The following is a 22,417-nucleotide window of genomic DNA, read 5'->3' as shown; positions in this document are numbered from 1 at the left end:
GCTTAGACCACAGATGTCCTGTTTCTGGAATGAGTCTCCTACCCATAGAACAGTATACAAAAGCCAACTGTTGGTGTTGCATCCTAAGTGAAGATGCAGGCACCTAATATTCCTGTTTGGTCCTCTGCAGCCTCAGAAAAAGATGCCTCCCTCTGGAGAACTGGCTCACCCTCTGGAGTACCCTAATTTTCAGATAGAGTTAATGGGGATAGGTGTCCTTTATTTGGGTTGGATCTTACATCTGCAGATATTGAGGTACTTAGTTCTTTCCTTCAGCTGTACAAATCTAAGCTCCTCCCCAAGGCACCTCAGACTTATGTGAAGCTAGTATAAGTTATACAATTTAAGCACATAAATTCAGTTTACTAGATTTCATCCTTTTTCTTTTAGATCTCATCTTAACTAGACATTTTATTCAGAGCACTGATTGATGTCAGAGTTCTAGAAAAGAAATGATTGTGCAATTAGGACCCATACTCTAATACATATGCATAACGTAAATCACTTAAGAAAATCTAGGTAATATTATTTTTATTCCTATATACTCTAATACATATGCATAACGTAAATCACTTAAGAAAATCTAGGTAATATTATTTTTATTCCTATATTCCTATCTCATCAATGTTTTACTGTTTGCTTAACTATGCAATTCTAATGTGGTTTATTGTAAAGTACATACAGGCACACCATATCTTAAGTGATAATTTTAGATTTAAAAGCAGAATATTTGAAGTTTTTCATTCTATCCTACACTTCATTTCCTTATTTGTTACATAAGGGTTGCTTCATAAATCTCATGGAAAAGAGATAAAACCTGTGCCATTGGGAGAGACTGCCTGCCCTGCAGCTTGATTTCTAGCATCACAGCCTACTCAAATATCACTAGGTTTAAGAGACATCTGGCCAGTCACTTTTGTTCTTCTGTTGTTCACTATAATTTTTCATGTAAGCTACATAGCTGTTTATTAGTGTAATATTTTGAAACTGAGATACTACTTTTCTTTCTTTCTTTCTTGCATTATTCTGAAACAAGAGATACACCAGCAGGATCTGTTGCAAAAAGAAAATATAAAAAAAAAATCTCAGTTTATTTTCAAAAATGCTTACAGGAATCATTTTATTTGGATTTAAGATTATGTAGATGCAGAAAGTGCCCTGAGGTGGTAAGGTCTTCGGCGTAGCTGAGGTGAGGTTTGGATGTTGTTAAACTTACCTCTAACAAATCCTGACTACTGAGGGTTGCTAAACCAAACTATTATTGTTTTCTGCTTCAGTTACTGTCTGATATGCTGGAAAAAATACAAGAAAAGGCTGTCAAATTGAAGAGCTTCAAGGATATGAAGGCCAGACAATTATGGAGGTATTTCAGCTGCCCTAATCTAGATTTCTTTTAAAAATTTATTTTTTAGTGGCTTCATCTTGATTTCAATAATGCCAAATAGATGCATGCATATATTTTTATTCATGATCAAATATACTGATGTTCTGTATTATTGGAAAAAGGATGTCTGAAATATTTGAAGTTAGAAAAAACCCAGTGGTTTCATGGCAACACTGGCTCAAAAGGAGGGCCCACCAAGTAAACAAGAGATACTGCATAGAAAATGCAAATTTAAGAACAAATTGTTCCTTACAAAGGTATTGCAAAGCATCACCCCAGAAGTCAGAAAATTGCTGGTATGCTAAACTGAATTTGAAAGTTCAGGAAATAAACACACACTTTTCCAAGTACTGCAGAATTAGTAAAGGTTCAGGACAAGTGTGCATGGTAGGAAAAAAAGGAAATTGACTGCTTTTCTTCCCAATAAAATAATAAAGGTAGTTTCTAAATCATTCAGTGATACCAGAGCTAGAAAATGAATGGAATGACATAGAGGGACATGTAGCAGAGGAACTTCTGCCAGAATCTGGGACATTTATCACCAGGATCAGTTTCAGACTAGCAAGCAAAGAAGATGCAAGCAAGAATAAAGATGTACATTTCCTGTTGAGAGCAATGAAACAAATAGGTATAAACAGAAATGTTTGGAGATCTTCATTCTTGTAGGGAATTCTACAGACACAGCTATACCACAGCCCACAATGTAATGTATACTTCCTGACAACCATAAACAACAACTCAGAGCTCTGAGTTAGCTAATTTCTCATGCCAAAAAGTAACCAGAGTTCTGTACTGCTGCTGGATTGCTTCTAATATCCTTGCTTAAAGATCACTGGAGAATTTCAGTTCTTCTCTGCAGCCTGCATTGTAATGTATCTTAAATTAATCCATTTTAAACTGTCTACCAGCCCTACTAAAAGTGGACAGATTTTGTTTCAGTCTAGTTGTAAAGATGTTGGCAAGGTCATAAGTTTGAGTTGTTTAGGAACTCTTGTCACAAACATTACGTTCAGCTTTCACTGTTACTGAGCTCTGCAAAAAAACTGTTAGAGAGGTACATGATGACTCCATAGACATTGTGAAGAAACAAAAGGGGCTAAAGACAATTCTCATCTACAGTATCAAAAATAAAGCAACCAGAGGTGAGAGAGTAAGCCTCATACACTTTCACCTCTTGCTGGATATTGTCTATCAAGAGTTACACTTGTTTTATTTTCTTAAACAACTACCATAATCCTTTGATCAAAGTAATTCTTTTTTATATTAGAGGATATTAGTCTAAGTAAACTGACAATTTTATGTCTATTTTTTTATTTTATATAATGTGGTTAAAATAAGGAACTACTACATATTACTTCTACATTACAGTATTTCATGAAACATGCAGGTTTCAGGCAGACCTGAACAATCAGTTGTCATGTAATTTCTTACTTTATTTTGCACACATCTAAAAAGAAAATAAATATTAAAAGACTACTTATGTCATGTACAATATTTACCTTTATGAACTACTTAACAACCCCTCTTTCATTTCATTACCATGAGCAGAAGTCAACTTTCTTAATCATCCTACAGGATGTTTTAAATTTTTAATACAAAGCCAGTTTATGTCAGTAGCACATTAATAATATGTTAACCTAAACCATTACTATCAAGACATTACTTTTTTAATCTCAATTTTTTTCTTAGAATTTTTATTTTGAATTTACATTTAAGCAGTTGTGAGGATTAATTTCGGGAAATAATATATTGTAAAAAAATTGTACTTTATAATATGAGTCATAACCAAACCATTTCCTACAGTCTTATTTAGAATTCCTTTATAAATATATATATATGATGTTTGTTCCACTTCAATATGAAATTTAGTCATCTCATTCTGATCACTTAGATCATCCATTACATCTTTCTTGGAGCAATTGATCAAACAAGAGAAACATTTATACAGCTCGCACACAAAAGATCAACTCCATAAAGATATTTTGTAAGAAAAGCAGGTAATATTCTATTTACAAAACTGAAAAACATGCAGCAAAGCAAGATAAGCATTGTAACATATTAGTAAAACCTACTTTTGCATTAATCTACAATACCTTGGCAGTTTCCTAATGAAAAAAGGCAAACAACTTGTACCTAAACAGAATTCCAAAGCTACATAAATTCAGTAACACAATGAGAGAATTGAGAATTTTTTTCAGAATTCAGAATTTTTTTATTTAGAGGTTTGGTTAAAATGCAAGAACCAAGCTTCATAAACAAGAAATGTGTTTCTTTAAACAAGGTACAAATTTTTTGCCTGTCTTCCACTCAAGGCGCTACTATTACTTGGAAAATGCAAAAAAGGATGTGTTAAGTAATGACAATGAATGATTTAAAGAGACATTCATCTTTATAAAATGACGTCAAGCACAAAATTATTTATTGCTTAAACAGTACACACGTTTTGTATATGGGATGCATAGCCATCATCACTATCGAAACCTATATGAGTTTAATATTGAGTAAACAGCAAACAAAAACTAGTTGTCTCTTTAAATTTAAATTTAATATTGTAACCCCCATGCAGAATTTTACAAGCTGCTCACAAGATGACATGAAATTTGTTAATATGGCTTAAAGCAACACACTAAAAATATGGGAAAACGGACTATAATGTAACGTTTTCCTACTATGCATTTTCCATAACAAACAAAAGAAAAAACCACAACTTTAGTTTCTGTCAGGCAGACGAAGTCTTTACCTGAACCCTAGGAACAAAAGGCGTTGTTCTTCTACTAAGGCTTTGGCTCTGGTAAGCAAAATTAAAGAAAAAGCAATAAAACAAAACCAAAAAGGACAACACGCTGGAAACTAAAAGACCAAAAGTAAAAACAAAGACACACAACTATTACTTTAAACAGAGCTTTACACCAACAACATATTTATCAAACACAAAGTATTTTAATGCAATGCATAAATTAAATCTGTGAATCTGTAACCAAATCATATCAAAACCCTATGATGGAAATTCTAGTCTTAGGGAAGTCAGCAGGAATTTTGCCCTGATTCCCCAGGAGAAAGGATTTCACTTTACAGGTCTACAGATAACGTTTACAATAGATTTAGAAATAACATTAACAAAAGGAGCAGGTCAGCAAAGTGTGATTTAAAAGTTGGGTAGGAAACACAAGTTCAGCTTGACCATCTCTTTCAGGAAGATCGTAGATGCATATTCAGAGACAGAAACAAGGACGGTTCCTGCACTGAGAGCTTTGGTTGCTCTCTGGAGTAAAGCAAGTAAAATAAAAGGTTTTCTCTTTTGTGCAACTTTGAGAGGCATTTCTACAAAAAGCCACCCTAAATACTTAAAAATGATTAAAAGAAAGTTAGGGCTATCTGGTACTAGCATTACATGGGGGAAGGTACAATCAATGCGTTTCAATTCTCTAGCGATCATAACAGAAATTACATACGGTATATATAGAAAACCTTTGCATGAAATGGGATCTAGAGCATTTTTGCAAACTTAGCAGTTGTACTACACACTTAGATGCACTTATAACTTATTTTTGTGATGTAACGTTTCAGACCACATACAACCTTGTGGCTTCCAGTGGCTACATCAAGACTACATTAGTACAGGAAACACTCTCAAGTTCCTGGACTAGCTACAAACTCCAACCACTCTCCGTCTTCAGCTTAGGGCGACAGCTAATGGAGTGGCACAGAAAGGGTACCGAGTATGGGGTATGCACAGGAACCGGAGCACATGTTGGCCCTCAGAGGGCCAGGGAGCAGGGGGAACAGGAGCATGGAGGTAGGTCAAAACAACCACAACAATCTGACAGACTTGAATCTCTTTTACTTCCCTCTCTGCTTGGTTTTCCTGAGATTATTGATCTATTTCAAAGGGATGGAAAGAAGCTACTCCTCAGTATTCACTTCCCTACAAAATGTACCCAAAGTATGGAGATAGGCAGTATGATGATGGTTCTGTCACCCTCCTTGCTTATTTGGCATGCACAGATGCTGGAGAAATCTGTTCCACAAAATGTGTGAAGTAATCTGTTCCCATGCCAAAGCAAGAGGACATATAAAAAAATTTGACAGTCTGGATCATGGGGTTTGTCTGATGTGCTCCTGTGCTCTGCGAGGTGCAGCAGCTGCACATTCCCCCCGTCCCCCTGCACAGGCATAGCCCAAAGTCTGGGTGCCAGAATGTGACCTACTCACGTACAATGAAAGTAGATCTTCAGCTTGCTTCTGCTCCTTATTACAAGAGGACTACAGGTATTCCAGAATATTGCAATCCTAAAAAGGATAGAATATCTCCCACTATGCACCAAGGACCCTCACCTGCCATATTCTGCCTTGGAAATGAAGGGCCATAGAGACACTGTGTGCACTACCTGGAACTTCCCAGGCTTTGATGTTAGAGCAACAGCAATTTACTTGTGTAGAGGTAGAAAGAGGAGAAAAGAAAGGGGAAAAGGAAAAGGTGAAAGTAGGAAGGGGAGCATGCCTCATACTTGACCTCAGCCCCCCAGTATGCCGACATATTATGTCCTTCACAATGTACAATATCTGCTTTCTAATATGTTACAGATAATACAACTATAATTAATATACCTGTATTTTTATTGCTTTATAAACTGAATATGTATCGAAAATCTATTGAAGTGGTTCTGTGGTTCAGCTGTATAAGGAAATAGATTAATTTTATAAATGACATCCCTCTTCTGTTAGAATTTCCACCAGTACAAAAATGAAATATGGTAATTTTATACCTGTATTCATTTACACGTTCTTCTAGTCATGTTATCAGTGTCTAAACCTAATTATTGCAAAAGTATTCCACGTTATACTTTTCATGCAGTACTGAAAAAGTAGCCAGAATGCAGTAATGAAAAAGAGCACCAACACACAAAGAATACTTTTTCAAAATGATACAAAAGGAAAAACAAATCAGTGAAAAACCACAGAAACAAGGACCAGACAAAGCAAATAATAATAAAACAATAATTGCAATAACAGTCAGATACTCCCCTGAAAGAACAATATGGATCAGAAATGCCATAAAATAAACTGCACAGAATACACATGGAATACAGATAAATTATTTATATACCTTAGCAAATTATATTACACAATAGTTTACTGTAGCAGCACATAATGTGTTCAATTAACTATGTAGTTGGGCAGAATAATTATTAATGGAAAGAAGATTTCCTAGCTATGTGAGATCATTTGCTTCATGGGAAATCCTATCAGCCAGCTGTGGGCTGTCTAACTTCACCAGAAGAAAACAGAGCCAATACAAAGGAAAACAAGGAAGACCGAACATACAGAGACATCCCTGAACAACAGAGAGGCATCACTGCAGCTAAACTCGCTAAGACCATACTGAACATAAAGAAATACATTCCAAACCACTATTTATATAAAAACCCTTTAAGAATTTGTAGCATTGTCTGAATAAGGACGCATATATCCAAGTATTTATTCAACTACTTCAGACCTCCACCTGAACTGTAGGTATCTCCACTTCTGCCCACAATTCTTGCATCTCACAACCTACTGCATGCAGCTGCCCCAACAACGGCCTATCAGGACTACATGGTATTGTCCAACAGTACTGAAAATACAGGAAATGCTTCCAAAATCTTGCCTATTATCCATTCCCTCAGATTCATCACGCCTCTCTGAATTCATCCAGCATTGCCCAGAATGTCACAGAATCACAGAATCTTCTTGGTTGGAAGGGACCTTTGAGATCATCGAGTCCAACCAACAAAAAAACCAAACCAAAACAAAACAAAACCTACACCACCAAACACCAAAACCAAACCAAATGCCCACAACCACACCCACCCACAAACAGACACAAACCAACAATCTCGGGCACTAGAGCATGCCCTGAAGTGCCATGTCTACACGTTTCTTAAATACCTCCAGGGATGGCGACTCCACCACCTCCCTGGGCAGGCTGTTCCAGTGCCTGACCACTCTCTCAGTAAAGTAATTCTTCCTAATATCTAACCTAAACCTCCCCTGCCACAACTTCAGACCATTTCCTCTGGTCCTGTCATTATTCCCTTGGGAGAAGAGGCCAACACCTGCCTCTCTACACCCTCCTTTCAGGTAGTTGTAGAGGGCAACGAGGTCCCCCCTCAGCCTCCTCTTCCCCAAACTAAACATGCCCAGTTCCCTCAGCCTCTCCTCATATGACTTGTTCTCTCAACCCCTCACCAGCTTGGTGGCTCTCCTCTGGACACGCTCCAGCAGCTCAATGTCCTTCCTGTAGTGAGGGGCCCAGAACTGGACACAGCACTCGAGGTGAGGCCTCACCAGCGCCGAGTACAGAGGCACCATCACTGCCCTACTCCTGCTGGCCACGCTATTCCTGACACAGGTCAGGATGCCGTTGGCTTTCTTGGCCACCTGGGCACACTGCTGGCTCATGTTAAGCCGGCTGTCCACCAATACCCCCAGGTCCTTTTCTGCTGGGCAGCTTTCTAACCACTCTTCCCCAAGCCTGTAGCATTGCCTGGGGTTGTTGTGACCGAAATGCAGGACCCGGCGCTCGGCCTTATTAAACCTCATCCCATTGGCCTTGGCCCATTGATCCAACCTGTCCAGGTCCCTCTGTAGAGCCTGCCAACCCTCAAGCAGATCAACACTCCCACCTAGCTTGGTGTCATCTGAAAACTTACTGAGAGTGCACTCAATCCCCTTATCTAGATCATCAATAAAGATATTAAACAAGGGCCCCAAAACTGAGCCCTGAGGGACACCACTGGTGACTGGCCACCAACTGGATTTCACACCCAGAAAGTGGCGGGTCAACTGACCCACTACTTCTACAAAGAACAGCATCCTGTCCTCACCTATTGCCAGGGCTCTGCAGCTGTTTTTCTGCCTAGGCACTCACCATAAAGAGCACATTCCCAACCACATTCAGAATTTAGTATGTCCTTCCATGTTCATCTCACTCAGCTATTTGGAACGAATGAGTGTTCATCAACTGTTCTGTCAGAAAAGAGCTGTTCTATCAGAAAAAAACCATGAAAACCTAAAATACAGAAGCTTGTCCATTTTTCAGTGTTCAAACTAAAACATTTTTCTGGAACTTCATAAGATTTTTAAAACATTTTTTCTCTATTAATTCACTTTTGCTAAAGGTCCAAAATTAGAAGATCTCGTAGTCCATTCTAATTTTTCAAAACATCTCCAACTCTACAAAGAGTTTTTTTTTCCACTAACTCTTCCAAATTTTCAAAACTTTTTAAAGTTATGAAAAACCAAAATTATAAAAAGTGAAGGAAAAACTATTCACTGCACTACCTTCAAGATACATAAACTCCCAAATTTGTAAAGTCAAAAAAATTGTTATTTTTCAAAACTAACTTAATACATCAGAAGAACAAGTAATAACAGAAATTTACTGGTTTGAAAAAACCATTCCTGTAGAATACTTCAATTCTCTTAAATTCATCTTTTTGTAAAAATTATTTTAGTCTGCACATTTCAATCTGCCCAGTTAGGTGCCAAGTTGCTATCTATCCAGACCATCTTCAGACATTGCGACAACCACCCTTCCTCACAAAGCAAAAGATTTAGCACTAGCCTCCCAAAGCCTTGAGCCAACAGCAGCAGGAGCTGGGTTGTGCCATTAACATAATAACATGAATTACAGCTATTTCCAACTTCTCTTTAGCTGGTGAGTTAAGACAGGTATCCAAATTTTCAAACTGTCTACTGATGTTAGGTGTCTACATTGGGACTTCAATTAGAGAGTTACTGAGCATTTCTGACCTCAGTGTCAGTCAACTGGAGCTGCGTGTTCTCAAGTATCAGCTGCTGAGGGAAACAAGGATATTGTGTAGTAGGGATTATTGTATATAGTTACATACAGTCTATAAGGGAGTACAAAGAGGACAAATGCAGGAAAGGCCTTTAAATGTCCCCTAACACTATTTGGTTTCCTTAGATGGAAAGAAATGCTATCAACTTATTAATAAGACATTTACACCCTGAAACAAACAAAAAATAATTAAAAATAGGAGTGAGCCCTTCTTGAGTTAAACACTGAATTCTATGCCATTCTGAGACAAAAAACCTTGAATTCTGTTATTCTCAGTAAATCAGAATACACCTGCAAATCTCCTGATACTCTTCTTATTCATCTCAAACTGCAATATCCTATCAAACCACAAAATCAACAGACTTAACTCACTTTACTAATAAATCCTAATGTAAACTCCTGAATATTTTGTTTCTGAAACTACGAAAGTGAGGAAGTCAGTTCTGTGTGGTTCCTATTTGGATCTCTGTGCCTTCGATGTCTGAGCAGTTAACTCTGGATCCTGAATTTCATGCTGTGAGCTAGAAAACGCAACTTTCTGACAGCCTAATCTTTTATGAGATTTAGCCAAAAGAGATTTCTTTTCCCCCCTGCTTCCACTGTCAACAATTCTTGCTGTCTTTTAAAACTAAATTGGTTTTCAGAAACCTTGATCTGTGTGTTTTGACAGTTCATGTTCAGGTTCCCTTGTCATTGTAATTTCTGCAAAGCATTCTGCACTCTACAGTCAAGATTTCTAGTTTTCCATTTATCCAAAGAATTGAGTCTTTCAAAGTAGTTACATACAACAGTTACAGAAAATTAAAAATTATATAGTATAGATGGCTGGTCTGATGAGCAAAACAAATAATGTCTCATGCATTGCAAATGGAGCCAATGTGGCTGCTGAACAGACAGAAAAATATTTCTTCCTCTCCTCTACCAATACCATTAACCATTTCTATGAGACCTATACACAGTCTGCTTGGATTTTATGCATATTTTTATGGTGCACTCATTATCTTAGCACAAACAACTTGGAAGAAACACAAACGTGACATTTTTCAAACTTGTTTAACACCAGTTTTGCACTGCTTCCATTCCATTTTCCTCTCCTATTCAATGTGTACCAGGCCACAACGGAGCACTTTTGGAAAATCACACTTTGGAGTTGTAAATGACACAGAAAGGTTTGCAAAACACAAGTTCTTCAGTTTAGTACAAAGAAATTACCCTTCTAAAGAAAACATTCAGGTAATGAATTTTGTTCTCAATGAGAGTAAAGAACAAAAGTGAGTAACTGGTACAAAGAATACAACATTAGTAAACAATCAAAGGGATATCTGGGGAAAGGTATATATGAAGGCTAGTGCATAAGAAATAGATAATATTAAAGTCCAAGCACACAGGTAATAAAATCTACCAACTGTGCATGTAATTGTTACAGTTGAAAAAGTGTATACACTCAACACCACAAACATAACTGGAGGCAAGATCAGGCCTTTCTAAAAATTTTACTCTACCAGTCTAGCTTACTAGATGTATATATACATATATATATATGTTTAATTCAACATAGAGAAAATTTCAAAAAGCTAGTAAAATGGAATGTCCTTATAAAACTATGGCCCTGCCTACACTAAGATATATATATATATATGCATTAACCAAAAAATGTAGCCAGTTTCACAAGAAATTTATGTTAGAGGTAGCTTGCACTCTGCAGTGAGAGTTGTATATGCTGCACAAAGCACAACACTAATATTAATGAAATGTTTACATACTGAAAGTTGTCCAGACAAGAACTGTGGAACATCCCTTAACATGCCAGGACTCATAGGAGAAGTCACTGAAATAGAAGGTCGGTCCATTTTTTGAGATTCAAATGAACTAGAACCTGTAATTATAAATAAAAATATTTTATAAATAGTAGCACTTATGCATTTTTCACAATGTTCTTTAAAGAAAAATTGTAGAAATACAACCAAACATATAATAAAGTTGTCATAAATATCACATTTTTATCTATTTAAAATTAAAAAATAATAATACCCAATTTTTGGTGCTCAGATGCAATCAAATGCTTTTCAAGTTTCTTATAGCTGCAAAATGTCATCTGAAGCATATAGAATAAAAAATATTTTATTCAAATATTTCTGACTAATTATGTTAGTAAGTTGAAGGCCCAAAATTCCTAAATAGTAAAGTTATTTTTCCTTTTGACCATTTTATATTTGTCAAAGGAATTCAGTCTTCTGAAGGGCACATTATCTTGTACAATCAGATAAATTTTTAATTAATTTTTACAAAAATGTCAAGATGCACGTAATGTTTTTTGTGCATTTTATTTCAAATCTATAAGCTCTGCAAAAATGAAGCATTTTTATAAATACAAAAGACATTCCACATCTCACAAAACATAAAATGAATTTTATTTTAAGACTTGGCTGATCAGTGAAAAGTTATTGAAGGAGTATTTCATATTACCATAATCAAGTTTATGCCACTGCATTTATTCATGGCTCCTATTATAAAAGAGTTCTAAAACAATGATAAAAAATAACTCCAGGCTGAAATCCATCTTATCAGATCTAAGCCAAAGAACAAGTTATTTTTCCCCACAAGAAATACCGCTTTTGATGATTTAAAGAGTTCTGAATGTTTCTAATACAGTAGAAGTATTCTGATTTCACAGTAGCTATATCTCACATTGTAAATAAAGAACATTTCATCCCCATTTTTAGTTTATAACATTCAATTGAAATGCAAAGCAACAAAACAGGAAATTAAAATTTACTATTAATGTTCTTGTATATTAGTTAGAATTGTTTTGCTTTTCAAACAAAAATAGCCTAAGCTTATAATCAAATGTCAAACCTAAATCAAAATACCCTGACTTTTGATAGTTTATTATTAAACAAAGGTAGATAAATAATACAGTACGATGACATATTGAGACAAATACAGACAAAGAGACGAGAGCTATACTGACTGTAGATGACATTTTTCAATCTATTTGTGCTTACATAAAAGAGAGAGAAGATTTTCCTACCCCACAATTGAAACTTACTGGACTCCAGCTGTGCATGTGTGCTGTCAGGTATTCTGGGAATGTCCCTGAAATCAGGAAAAGTAAGACAGGCTGATCTTTTATCTATCAAGCATGTTCAAATTTCAGTTACATTATAACACTTCTCAAGCCACCATGGAATGCCTCAGAAAAGGCATATGATCTACTGGTTGTCTTCAGCTACAGGGAAAATTTATCTTTCGTCCAGTATAAATAATTTCAGCAGCAAATTAGAGCCTACAGAACAAGTGGTTTGGTGAATGCAGGAGGGAGGCTGCACAATCCCAAATTAAATCAGTGAATAAAAAACCAGAACAATCTCAGAGTTAATGGTAGACAAAAACTGAGTAGTAGACTTTATTATGACATTATACATTAATTCAGGCTATAGGACCCTCACTCAAACATACTAGACTGCCAATAATGGCTATCCCAGTATGTCCTTTACTGTCCTTGAGCTCCAAATTTGGACAATCTTACCTTTCCCATGACTAAATTGGATGAGCAATTTCATTTGGCAAAACTGCATACTTGCATATCCATGAGAGGTTGCATCACCTGTATTAAATTGCGTGTACAGCTATATAATTTTAAGACACTCAGTCCCAATAACTAAGTACCTCATTACACCCACCCACCTCCCAGAGGAACATATTCTTCCTATGAGGGGTAAACATTACTGTATGCTAATAAAAACTATCAATACGCTAATAAATCATTTTGGGAGTATTTGAGCAAAACCAAGCAAGATGAAGAGCTTCAGCTCTGAGTCACAGCAAGAACAATATTTAATATCACGGTGTGTGCTGCAGTCAGATTCTTCAAGGTTGCGTTGGGTGTTGGTGGCGCGGCCTCTGTGAGGAGCAGCCAGGGCTGCCCCAGGGCAGACACAGCCGGTTCCAGCCGGCTCCAACAGCCCCACCGCAGGGCTCAGCTGAGCCCATCAGCAAAGATGGCGGTGCTTCTGTGATAACGTATTTAAGAAAGGGTAAAAAAAGCTGTGCAGTAGCTGTGATAGAGTAAGGAAAAAAACCCATGAGAGAAACATCCCTGCAGACAGCAAGGTCAGAGAAAGAGGGGGAGGAGAAGTGACTGCGACCCCCATTCCTCATCCTCCTGCGCTGCTTGGCCGGAAGGGCAGGCAGAAGAGCCAGGAACGAAGGAGTGAATTTGAGCCTGGGAAGAAAAGGGGTGAGGGGAAGGTGGTTTTGGTTTTGTTTTTATTTCTCACCATCCTCTTCTCTTATTAATTCCTAATAAATTAAATTAATCTTCCCTAAGTCAAGTAGCTTTTGCCCATGATGGTAATCGCCGAGAGATCTGCCCATCCTTATCTTGACCCATGGTTTTTTTTCGTCTTATATTCTCTCCCTGTCCAGCTGAGGAGGGGGAGAGAGCAGCTGGGTGGGCGCTCGATGACAAGTCAAGGTCAACCCACCACAAAGGTATATGAAATGGAAGGTGAAGTTTAAAATGCTTTCAGTGATATCTACTGTCTCATACAATGAAAAAAAAAAAAAAAGAGTCTTTATTATATATAAATGAAACTTATCTAGTTACTATTTGGTATACCATTTCCAAACATTTTTCAAGACTCACGAGAAAGACAGCTTTACTGAGCAGATTGAGGAAACTTCCCAAGTGAATTGATGCACAGTACTTGATAACTCATACAAATCAGAAGGCTGATTCTGTAATTGCTGTAACTGCTCACTGCAGACAAGGAAAAATCACTCTCTGTTGTTTGTAGGCAAAACTTGTCAGAAACTTACCAGGGCTATTGAAGAAGTAAATACTTAAGTTTGCATATTTGATAGATGTAGAATTTATAAAGGGACCCAATACTCACTTATTATTTTACTCAGAAACACACCCCTGAGCCTAACTTGTAATTTCAAAAAAGTATTTCTATCATATGGGTTTGAGAAGAAAACCTTGAAAACACTTATCATTGTGAATAGATTGCACAGTAGTGTGAATTATATTTCTTACAAGGAACTCTCATTGAGATAAATAAAGCAGAAGTAGTTTTAGGCACTTCTTTACATTTTAAGATAAGTTCCACTGCAAGCAGATTGTATAGAATAATTAATAGAACACAATGCATCATTCCTTCCAAATTCAAAACAGTAGAAACTATGAAGTTAACATGCATTTTAAACTAACTATATCTGAGAATAAGAAAGCAGAAAATAGGTAAGTTCTTGTATATAAGAGACAGCTACTTCACACAGAATAGAAACTTGACCATTAATTTTTATTTCAAGATAGAAAAAGGGATAAATTGCACACCAAAATGGTATGATTTTTTTAAGGAGCTTTCCATTTTATCTTCCTTTATCAGCTTAGATTGTCATCTTCAGTTTTCATAGCAGTCCACCCATAATAAAATGAAGAACTAACAATAGTGTTTACTGGAATTTGCTTTGTATTCAGAATACGAGGATGTGACAACAAGTTCTCTTTCTCAGCCAAGTTAATTGCCAGTAACTATCTGAAGATTTCTGACATGAGACCATCAAGAGACTCACTTTGTAAGTAATAGGATATACCTCAATGCAAAAGTGAAAACCTTCAAGTGGGCATCAATTATTCTAATTGAAGTAATTATCACTTCTGACATCTGGTAAATCTGAACTTTTAATGATTTTAAATACATTGAAACTTATTCCCTGGAGCAGAACACAGACTTATGGTATTAACTTTCCTTGGGCAAGCATAAGATATTAATTTCTATATTCATTTGATTATGACCTGAAATCTTCTAAACTGAGAAAATAATATGGTATTTCCAGTTCATCAGCTCAAGTGTCATGAAAAACATTTATGAAGTCATATTGTCAATATCAAAATCCAAAGAGGTATATACATCTAACCAGAGTCTAAAATCTTACCAACTTGCAGAAAGTATTCATCACTGAGACTTTGGTTATAAACCAATTTAGACTAGTAACTGGTGTTTTGGAGGTGAAAACCCTTTTACACCTACTGCAAAAAGACACTGGGAATCAAGTCCACAGAACAACTTTTTTACGCCTGATCTGGCTCAGTTCTTCACTATGTGGCAAGCAGTTAATGCTGAAAAAGGCATCTTGAGAGCCCACATAACTTTCTTTAGGGAATTATAGATGAGCTGCTCTAGTGATAGCAAGTGGAGTACATGGTAACATAACAGAAGACATGATGATAAGGAAGGTAAACAACAGACAGTAAAATACAAAAGCACAAGAAAGAACACAGGAGATTTTGCATAATTAATAGAATGCAGAAAGAGGGGAAAAAAATATTTTCAAGACACAGTTCCTTGAAACTTTTGCTAAAAACTTCTGTTTGAGAGACACTATGAAATAGCTTACACCTGTATGAAATGAATTTGAAACCTCCTTTTCTGAAACAATATTATTCTAGTAATGTAGTCTGTCTCTTAGCATTACTATTATACCTACAACTGCCAAGCTATGCAAAGGTTTTTAAGGATGGGACAGATGATACAGCCTTTACCCTAAAGGGGTTGCAATTCAATATGTATGTAGAATAAAACCTCTCAACTCACTGACAAGATAAAGCAGTTCTTGTTATTATCAAACTTGTTTAAAATTGTCAAACCAAATTAAGTTCCTACACGTTAAGTTCCTGATGTGTCAAACACATGAAGTTCCTATTATAGCTGAACTGATAACAAATTATTGGTTGAATCGGATGAAATTCCATCTTCAAACTACATGGTTATAGATTTTGTTCTTCCTAATTTTTAGTTGTTACATTACCCATGTTTCTCATATAAATGTAAGATAATTGTGTGGATCTTGTACAAAATAAAGGGACAAATATATTTATTACTATATAATCATAGAATAGCCCAGGTTGGAAGGGATCTTGAAAGATCATCTGGTCCAACCTCACATGGAAAAGGGAGCCTAGATGAGATTACCTAGCACCTTGTCCCGTTGCATCATATACATCATAATAAATTTGGGGCGGGGCGGGGGGGGGGGGTGGAGGGAAGAGAAAATCCTTAACAACTATAGGCATCTTCAAATTCAGTGATAAGCAAGCCTTTCTTCACAGCCCTGGTGTGATCAGCTATGGAACTTCTGATGGAGAAGTGAAAAAGGGATGGACGTGACTGTAGGCTGTAGGAACTTGGAAGAAAAAGAAGAGATGAAGAAGGGGACGTATTCACAGTCTAATATAACAAAACAACTATAAATTCCCTATTACTATGCAAGAAAAATTTAAGTTTAGACATTGAGAGATAGGTCTGAAAGTTAAGAAAACTGGGCTACATAAAGCACCAAAGAAGTCGTCCCACACAATGCTAGCTATTCATTCAGATAAGTTCTCTATTAGATAACAAGAAATAATTTCATAGATTTCATAGATGAAGATGATGAGAATATGGATTCAAGACTGTCCAAAGCATATTGATTATGTCATTAGCATACTGTATTTGGGGCAAAATTCTATATTGCAGACTTCCAGTAAGTAGAGTTCATCATCGGTTCATAGACCAAATGTGAGTATCTAGTTCTATATATATTATATAAAAATAGGAATGGAGAAATAAAAATCAAGAGTCAAGAACTGCAACAATAAAGAGTATGTTCACAGTTTCGGAGGCAATATAGGCTGGATCACCAACTAAACAACCACAGAAAGGACTCTATTTTTGACCATATTAGCAGATAGTGCCAGGGACTCTCTCAGAGAATACAGGATTTCACACCAGTTTCTTTTTACTTACCGGTGTGATCTATCATTCTAGCTCTGCTTTTGGTTTACAGAATTTTGCATACAATTTCACCGTTTACAATGTTCATGAATCTGTTTTATATGGTCTGCCCTAGAAGTGAAATTTAGCAACATTTTTATCATCTTTAATACGAACATTTATGAAACTACTTACCCTATTGGTCTTGAAACAACAAGCTCCACTTGTGGCTCAGGTTTGGATTCTAAAATGATGTTATACACTTCCTCAAACGTGGCTCCTTGTAGTAGCCTTCCATTCCATTCTAATACTTCATCACCTATAATTTCAGTAATAACACTCTGCTTAGGAAGCCTGCCGTGGACTGTACTTACAATGACAATTTAAACCATCCTACTGCCAGTTTACTGCATTGTGAAGCCTGTGTTGTAGAACAAGTCTGGAGTCCTTCATGCAGTAAAATCCTGAGTATTAGAAGTTTTCTGCAGCTCAGCTTCAAATATGTAAAGGTCAGCTAAACAATAATATCATCAGTAGGACGCCTATTGAATTAGATACAACTCTTACTCGCTTTGGCAGCTGTGGCTTACAGAAATCCCAACGTGCTCTTTAGAAAATGCAGATCTTTAAAACAGCGTATTTCATCAACTTACTATTTTGAAGATCCATTTACCTCTGCAAGTTTAATATTTAAAGTTCAGATAGCTCTTATGTTAATACTTAATACTTATTGCACATTTTCCAATCTAGCAATCCATTGTTTGCATGCTGGGATAGAAGCAGTTTCTTAGGTGAGCTGGTTCTGTTCACGCATTTGCAATAGCTTGGTTTGCTCTAAATAAATATACACCACAAAATGACTGGGCAGAACATGAGTGGAATATTATTTTGAGTATAAAAACATTTTTCTGGGAAATCAAAATATTAAAATATGATTTTGAAAAACATGAGAATTTATATATTTCACAAAAGCAGCAATTTCAATAACCTAGTAACTGAATATCAGGTTGAATTCTGCAGTAGTTCATCACACCTATTTAACATAATTTCATATCTAATTAAACTTGCTTGCTTGTTATCACCTTCAGAAAAGCAATTCAGCAGCAGAGATCTATAGCAGATACATACCTGGTCTAAGATGCCCCACTGTATCAGCTAAGCTTCCTTTTTTAACTTTGGTGATAAATGCGCAGAGTCGACCTGATTCAGTCATCTTTCCTCCTACTACCTGTTTCAAAGAGGAAGTATTTTCATAGAATGAAAATTACTTTAAATGACTTAAATGTTCTGGCAACAGAAAGAAGAATTCAATTATTTCCTTGATTTTTTGATAGCCCAGATAAGACAGATATACGTGAAAAAAACCACCACAGAATGTTGGCTACGACAGGTTACGTTTGTACCTATTCTGTCTACTCATGTAATTTAAACCCAATGTAAATACAGAATGCTAAAGCTTCTAAACTTTAGCACATATACGTATAGTATTTCACTGTATTATAATTACGACCCAAAAAAGGTAAGGTATTAGTCATTAGACTGCTTACTGCAACACTTTTTAACTGAAGACAGATATAATAATTTAACAGAACTCATGATGTCCACACTAAGCATCAAACACCTCTATTAATCCAATTCACGTTGGCTGGGCAAGTCAGATGAAAATACTTGTCATACTGAAGATTTCTCCACAGGAAACTTCAACAGGTTTGACCTTAATATTTATCTTGGATTCAGGAGATTCACAGTATCAGAATTGGTTATAATTGCATAATCTTCAAACTCTTAAGGTTTCTTAATAGTCTTCATATTTGGATTTAAAATCCAGTTTATGTTACTTTCAATAATGTAAATATTTGAAAATTCAGGTTAGGAATAACTAACTGCTGAAAGTCACTCTTTCAGATGTCTATAGAGATTAAAAAGTAGTTGCTCTTGAATCTAAACTATTTTGGATCTCAGTGAAGAGTTCATCTTTATAAGAGAAGATTTTAGAATTTTAGACAGACATTTAAACAAAAGGTACTTAATAGTGGCACTGTTAGTCTCTTTTCTTGCATTTTCTGACATTAAAACAATAACACGCATACCAGAAGTGATGCTTAACTGGCATCTCCACTGACTTCAAAATAAAATAATTTGTCAATTGAAGAAAAAATTGAAAAATTTCCAAAGCATGTTAGTATGTAAGTAACTACACTGATTTAATCCCCATTTAAAGTGTATGACTATAGCATAATCTGTGTACCCAAAGTGAAGTCAGTGGCATGCTAAGTAGAGAAGTGACAATTATCAAACTTTGTAACGATTTCTCACAACAAGGATGGTGAATCAAAATAAATACATGATTGTTTCTTTTACTGTGTATAATTCATTTATTCTTGTGCTGATATTGCTGGAACTGCAAATAGTACCACACAAAAATGAGATCAATGTATGAGCTAGAAATACCTTCATAATATGTTCAAAGAGTAGTGCATCATGAAAAAGATTCAAATGCATTACTTCATAATAATATACAAGAAATATTAAATAATTTTCTGTCTTGTGTATTTAAAATGTAGCAAATCAAACAACCAGAGGGGAAAAAAATCCAGAACCGGTCTCTTCCATTGGCAGACTCTGCTCTGGATTGAAATGTCATTGACTTCCAGATGTCCCCTTGACCTTCAAAAGAGGTAATTTATTTTTCACATTTCTCCCCTCTTTTGGTAAACAGAAGTTATACCATGGTGCAATGCTTAATACTGAAGAAAGTGACAGGGCTTGGCTTGCCCAGAAAGGGTACAATTAGTACCCTGCAGAGCAGACATTCTCAGCAAACTTGTGAAAACATGTCTAGTCTTTCAGAAAAATAAAATTTTTTGAGCCTGTCAGGGACCCTGTAAAATTACTCTTGGTAATTAATATAAAAATTTCTCTATATTGTAATTTTGAGAATGATGAGACATTATAGATAACGATATGCATACACTATATAATATGAGAATGCTTCCATTATAAAGGTAGCTAGTTTAACTGAGAGTTGTTAGTTAGTTCCAAAATTATTCATTACCAACCTTCAATCCAAGCATTGCTCCTGAGTCTCTAGGCACACTTCCATCTTTTAGGCGTTTATTTAACAAAATCCGACCAATGAGACGATCTCCATCTTTGGATGGTTGCCAAGTTACTGGATGCTATCATATGGTGTTAATGGAAAATACAGTGAATAGGACTTTAAAGAAAAAATTTCAGTAATACTTTTTATTTCCTGATATAGTTCAAAAATGCCAGGAAAGTATTATGATTACACTAATATTTAATGTAATAGAACAACCGAAAACTGTGCTGGAAAATATTTATCTGGATATATAGTCCATCACAACGTATGTCTAATATTTAATAACATTATCTGTTTTACTAAATCCAATTTGTAAATATATAGAATGATCTTTACACCTTGATTAGACAGATATAGACACCTATATATAGTTATCTACACACAGTGGCAATCACACCTGAGTACTGACAAAAAAAAATTTAGAGGTCTAGTATAAGAGTAATACTGAAAAAGAATTTTAACTCAAACCAGAAATTTGATATAAGACATTTCTTCTTTTTCCACTAATCCAAACATGTCAGTTTTCTCTAAGATTGACAAACTTATTGAGTGTTTTACTTTCTCTCAGTAGTAGTATATTAAAAATTATAGAATGCATTAAAAGGTATAGTCATTACCCTATTTAAATGTATCATTTCTTTCTTGGAATAATTACTTCACATATGAAGCACAGTCACAGTGAACGTTATTATTCCATTACTATACATGGGCATAGTTATACTTGCATATTGGCATAATTAATAAAATTTTAACATTTTATTTTGTGTAATCATAGTACTTTTTCCCAGAAAACTACTATTTCATGCTCTATTTCATGCAAAATTAGCAGGCACAGACAAATCTGCTCCCATTACAACTAATAGCTCTAAAAAGATTCATCATAACCTCCACCAAACAGAAAGCAAAAATAAAAAATACCAAAGCAGATGGCAAAGCCTTTAATTCTGCACAATACTGCACAAAAACGGCATGGCAACAAAACAAAAGAACAACCATGACAGTGAAAGGGAAAAAAGAAAAACAACTTTTCTGTGCAGAGAGACCCAATTTTCTCCCTTTTTCACCTGGGGTTTAAACTATTAATTTAATTTCAGCCCCAGGAGTTTGAACACAGTAAATCAAATAAGCCAATCAGTAAAATCCTTATTGTTAATTACTTTATACTTGAAGGTAATACCATGATATGCTATTATGCAACCGTAAGAACAACATTCCTTTATGCCTCTCAGTTTTTTTCTTAGGCTGCCAAACAATAAAAGCTGCAAGCATACATAGACTTTTCATTTGTTTTTCTTTTCTGCACCTTAAGAAATGCTACATTGTCTCTAGAAACACCCTATCTTTTATTTTATGCACTACTTTAATGAGTGACAGATAGCAAACAAAGACCAAATGAGCAGGTTAAAACGCAGGCTCCATAATCTCAGTACCTTCTCGCTATGGCTATGTTCCTCGTTTAGAGTTGTGCTACTACACGTATCTACCCCAGAGTCTTTTATCTGAGGCTCAGACCATTCCAAGTCCTCTTCCAAAGAGTGGCCACCAAAGCACACCATTTTCTTTTGCCTCTGGGATAAGGTGTTAGAATCCGACAGAACTGCCTGCTCACTAGTTTTTCTTTTTCCCCTTTGACTGTCCCCTATAGGTGTGGGATAAAAAAAAAAAGGATACAAAAAAAAGAAAACATGCAAAGGTGTAAATAAAACAAAGGAAATGTGAAATGATAAAGGAAACTAAATGGTAAGGCTCCACATGTCTCACCAAAGACATTGGGGATGCCTCACTGCTATGCCAAGACGTATGGTCCAACCAGTTGTAATCCATGTCTCCTGTGAGAATCAGACAGACAAGATAGTACAGTAAAGGAAAGGTGAAAGAAAGGACAGACAAAGATACAGTAAAATTGTAGAGACTTCTGATTATCCTATCTGAATCATAACCTCTGCTAGCAGGACTTGCAAAGTGCTTCCAAGAAAAATTTAAGGCTCCAACAACAGATTACACGGAATATGAAATACAGTGAAGAAGGAGGTACATTTGTGTGTGTCTATGTGTGCATAAAATTATGTACAGTATAAAGCATCATTGCTTCAGAGTTTTTAACTGTTTCTATAAAATTACTTATAGTATATTAAATGATAATGCAAATTGTATTGTATTCCTAATAGAATTTTCAGAAAGAAAAACATCTGACTATGGAATGAGCTTTCATCTAAAGAAAGAGTTTTGTCTCCAGGAACGTATTTCTTTGCTTTTCTAACATAAACTAGTATTTATTCTAATCACTTTAATAAAATACTTAAAACAATGGTATTCTATATTCAACT

General features: G+C 35.7%; 1 protein-coding gene across 40 annotated transcripts in view; it reads right to left on the bottom strand.

The window, feature by feature from the left end:
• RIMS2 (regulating synaptic membrane exocytosis 2) overlaps positions 1-22,417 on the bottom strand; it is a 471,979-nt gene that overhangs the window by 203,444 nt on the left and 246,118 nt on the right. For 20 of the 40 annotated variants that reach the window (XM_074145864.1, XM_074145875.1, XM_074145871.1 and 17 more), the window contains 6 exons: positions 21,852-21,919; positions 20,047-20,166; positions 18,116-18,215; positions 17,183-17,306; positions 12,277-12,323; positions 10,991-11,103 (listed from right to left, as the gene is read on the bottom strand). In XM_074145864.1, coding sequence (XP_074001965.1) covers positions 10,991-11,103; positions 12,277-12,323; positions 17,183-17,306; positions 18,116-18,215; positions 20,047-20,166; positions 21,852-21,919 — 572 coding nt within the window. Of the gene's footprint in view, positions 1-4,124; positions 4,173-10,990; positions 11,104-12,276; positions 12,324-17,182; positions 17,307-18,115; positions 18,216-20,046; positions 20,167-21,520; positions 21,730-21,851; positions 21,920-22,417 lie in introns of all 40 variants that reach the window. The other 20 variants (XM_074145861.1, XM_074145872.1, XM_074145869.1 and 17 more) reach the window with 3 other exon arrangements.

The sequence above is a fragment of the Numenius arquata genome, chromosome 3, assembly GCF_964106895.1.
Source record: "Numenius arquata chromosome 3, bNumArq3.hap1.1, whole genome shotgun sequence".
Classification (NCBI taxonomy): domain Eukaryota; kingdom Metazoa; phylum Chordata; class Aves; order Charadriiformes; family Scolopacidae; genus Numenius; species Numenius arquata.
The sequence above is the reverse complement of the archived record's forward strand: the minus strand, read 5'-3'. Positions and strand labels throughout refer to the sequence as shown.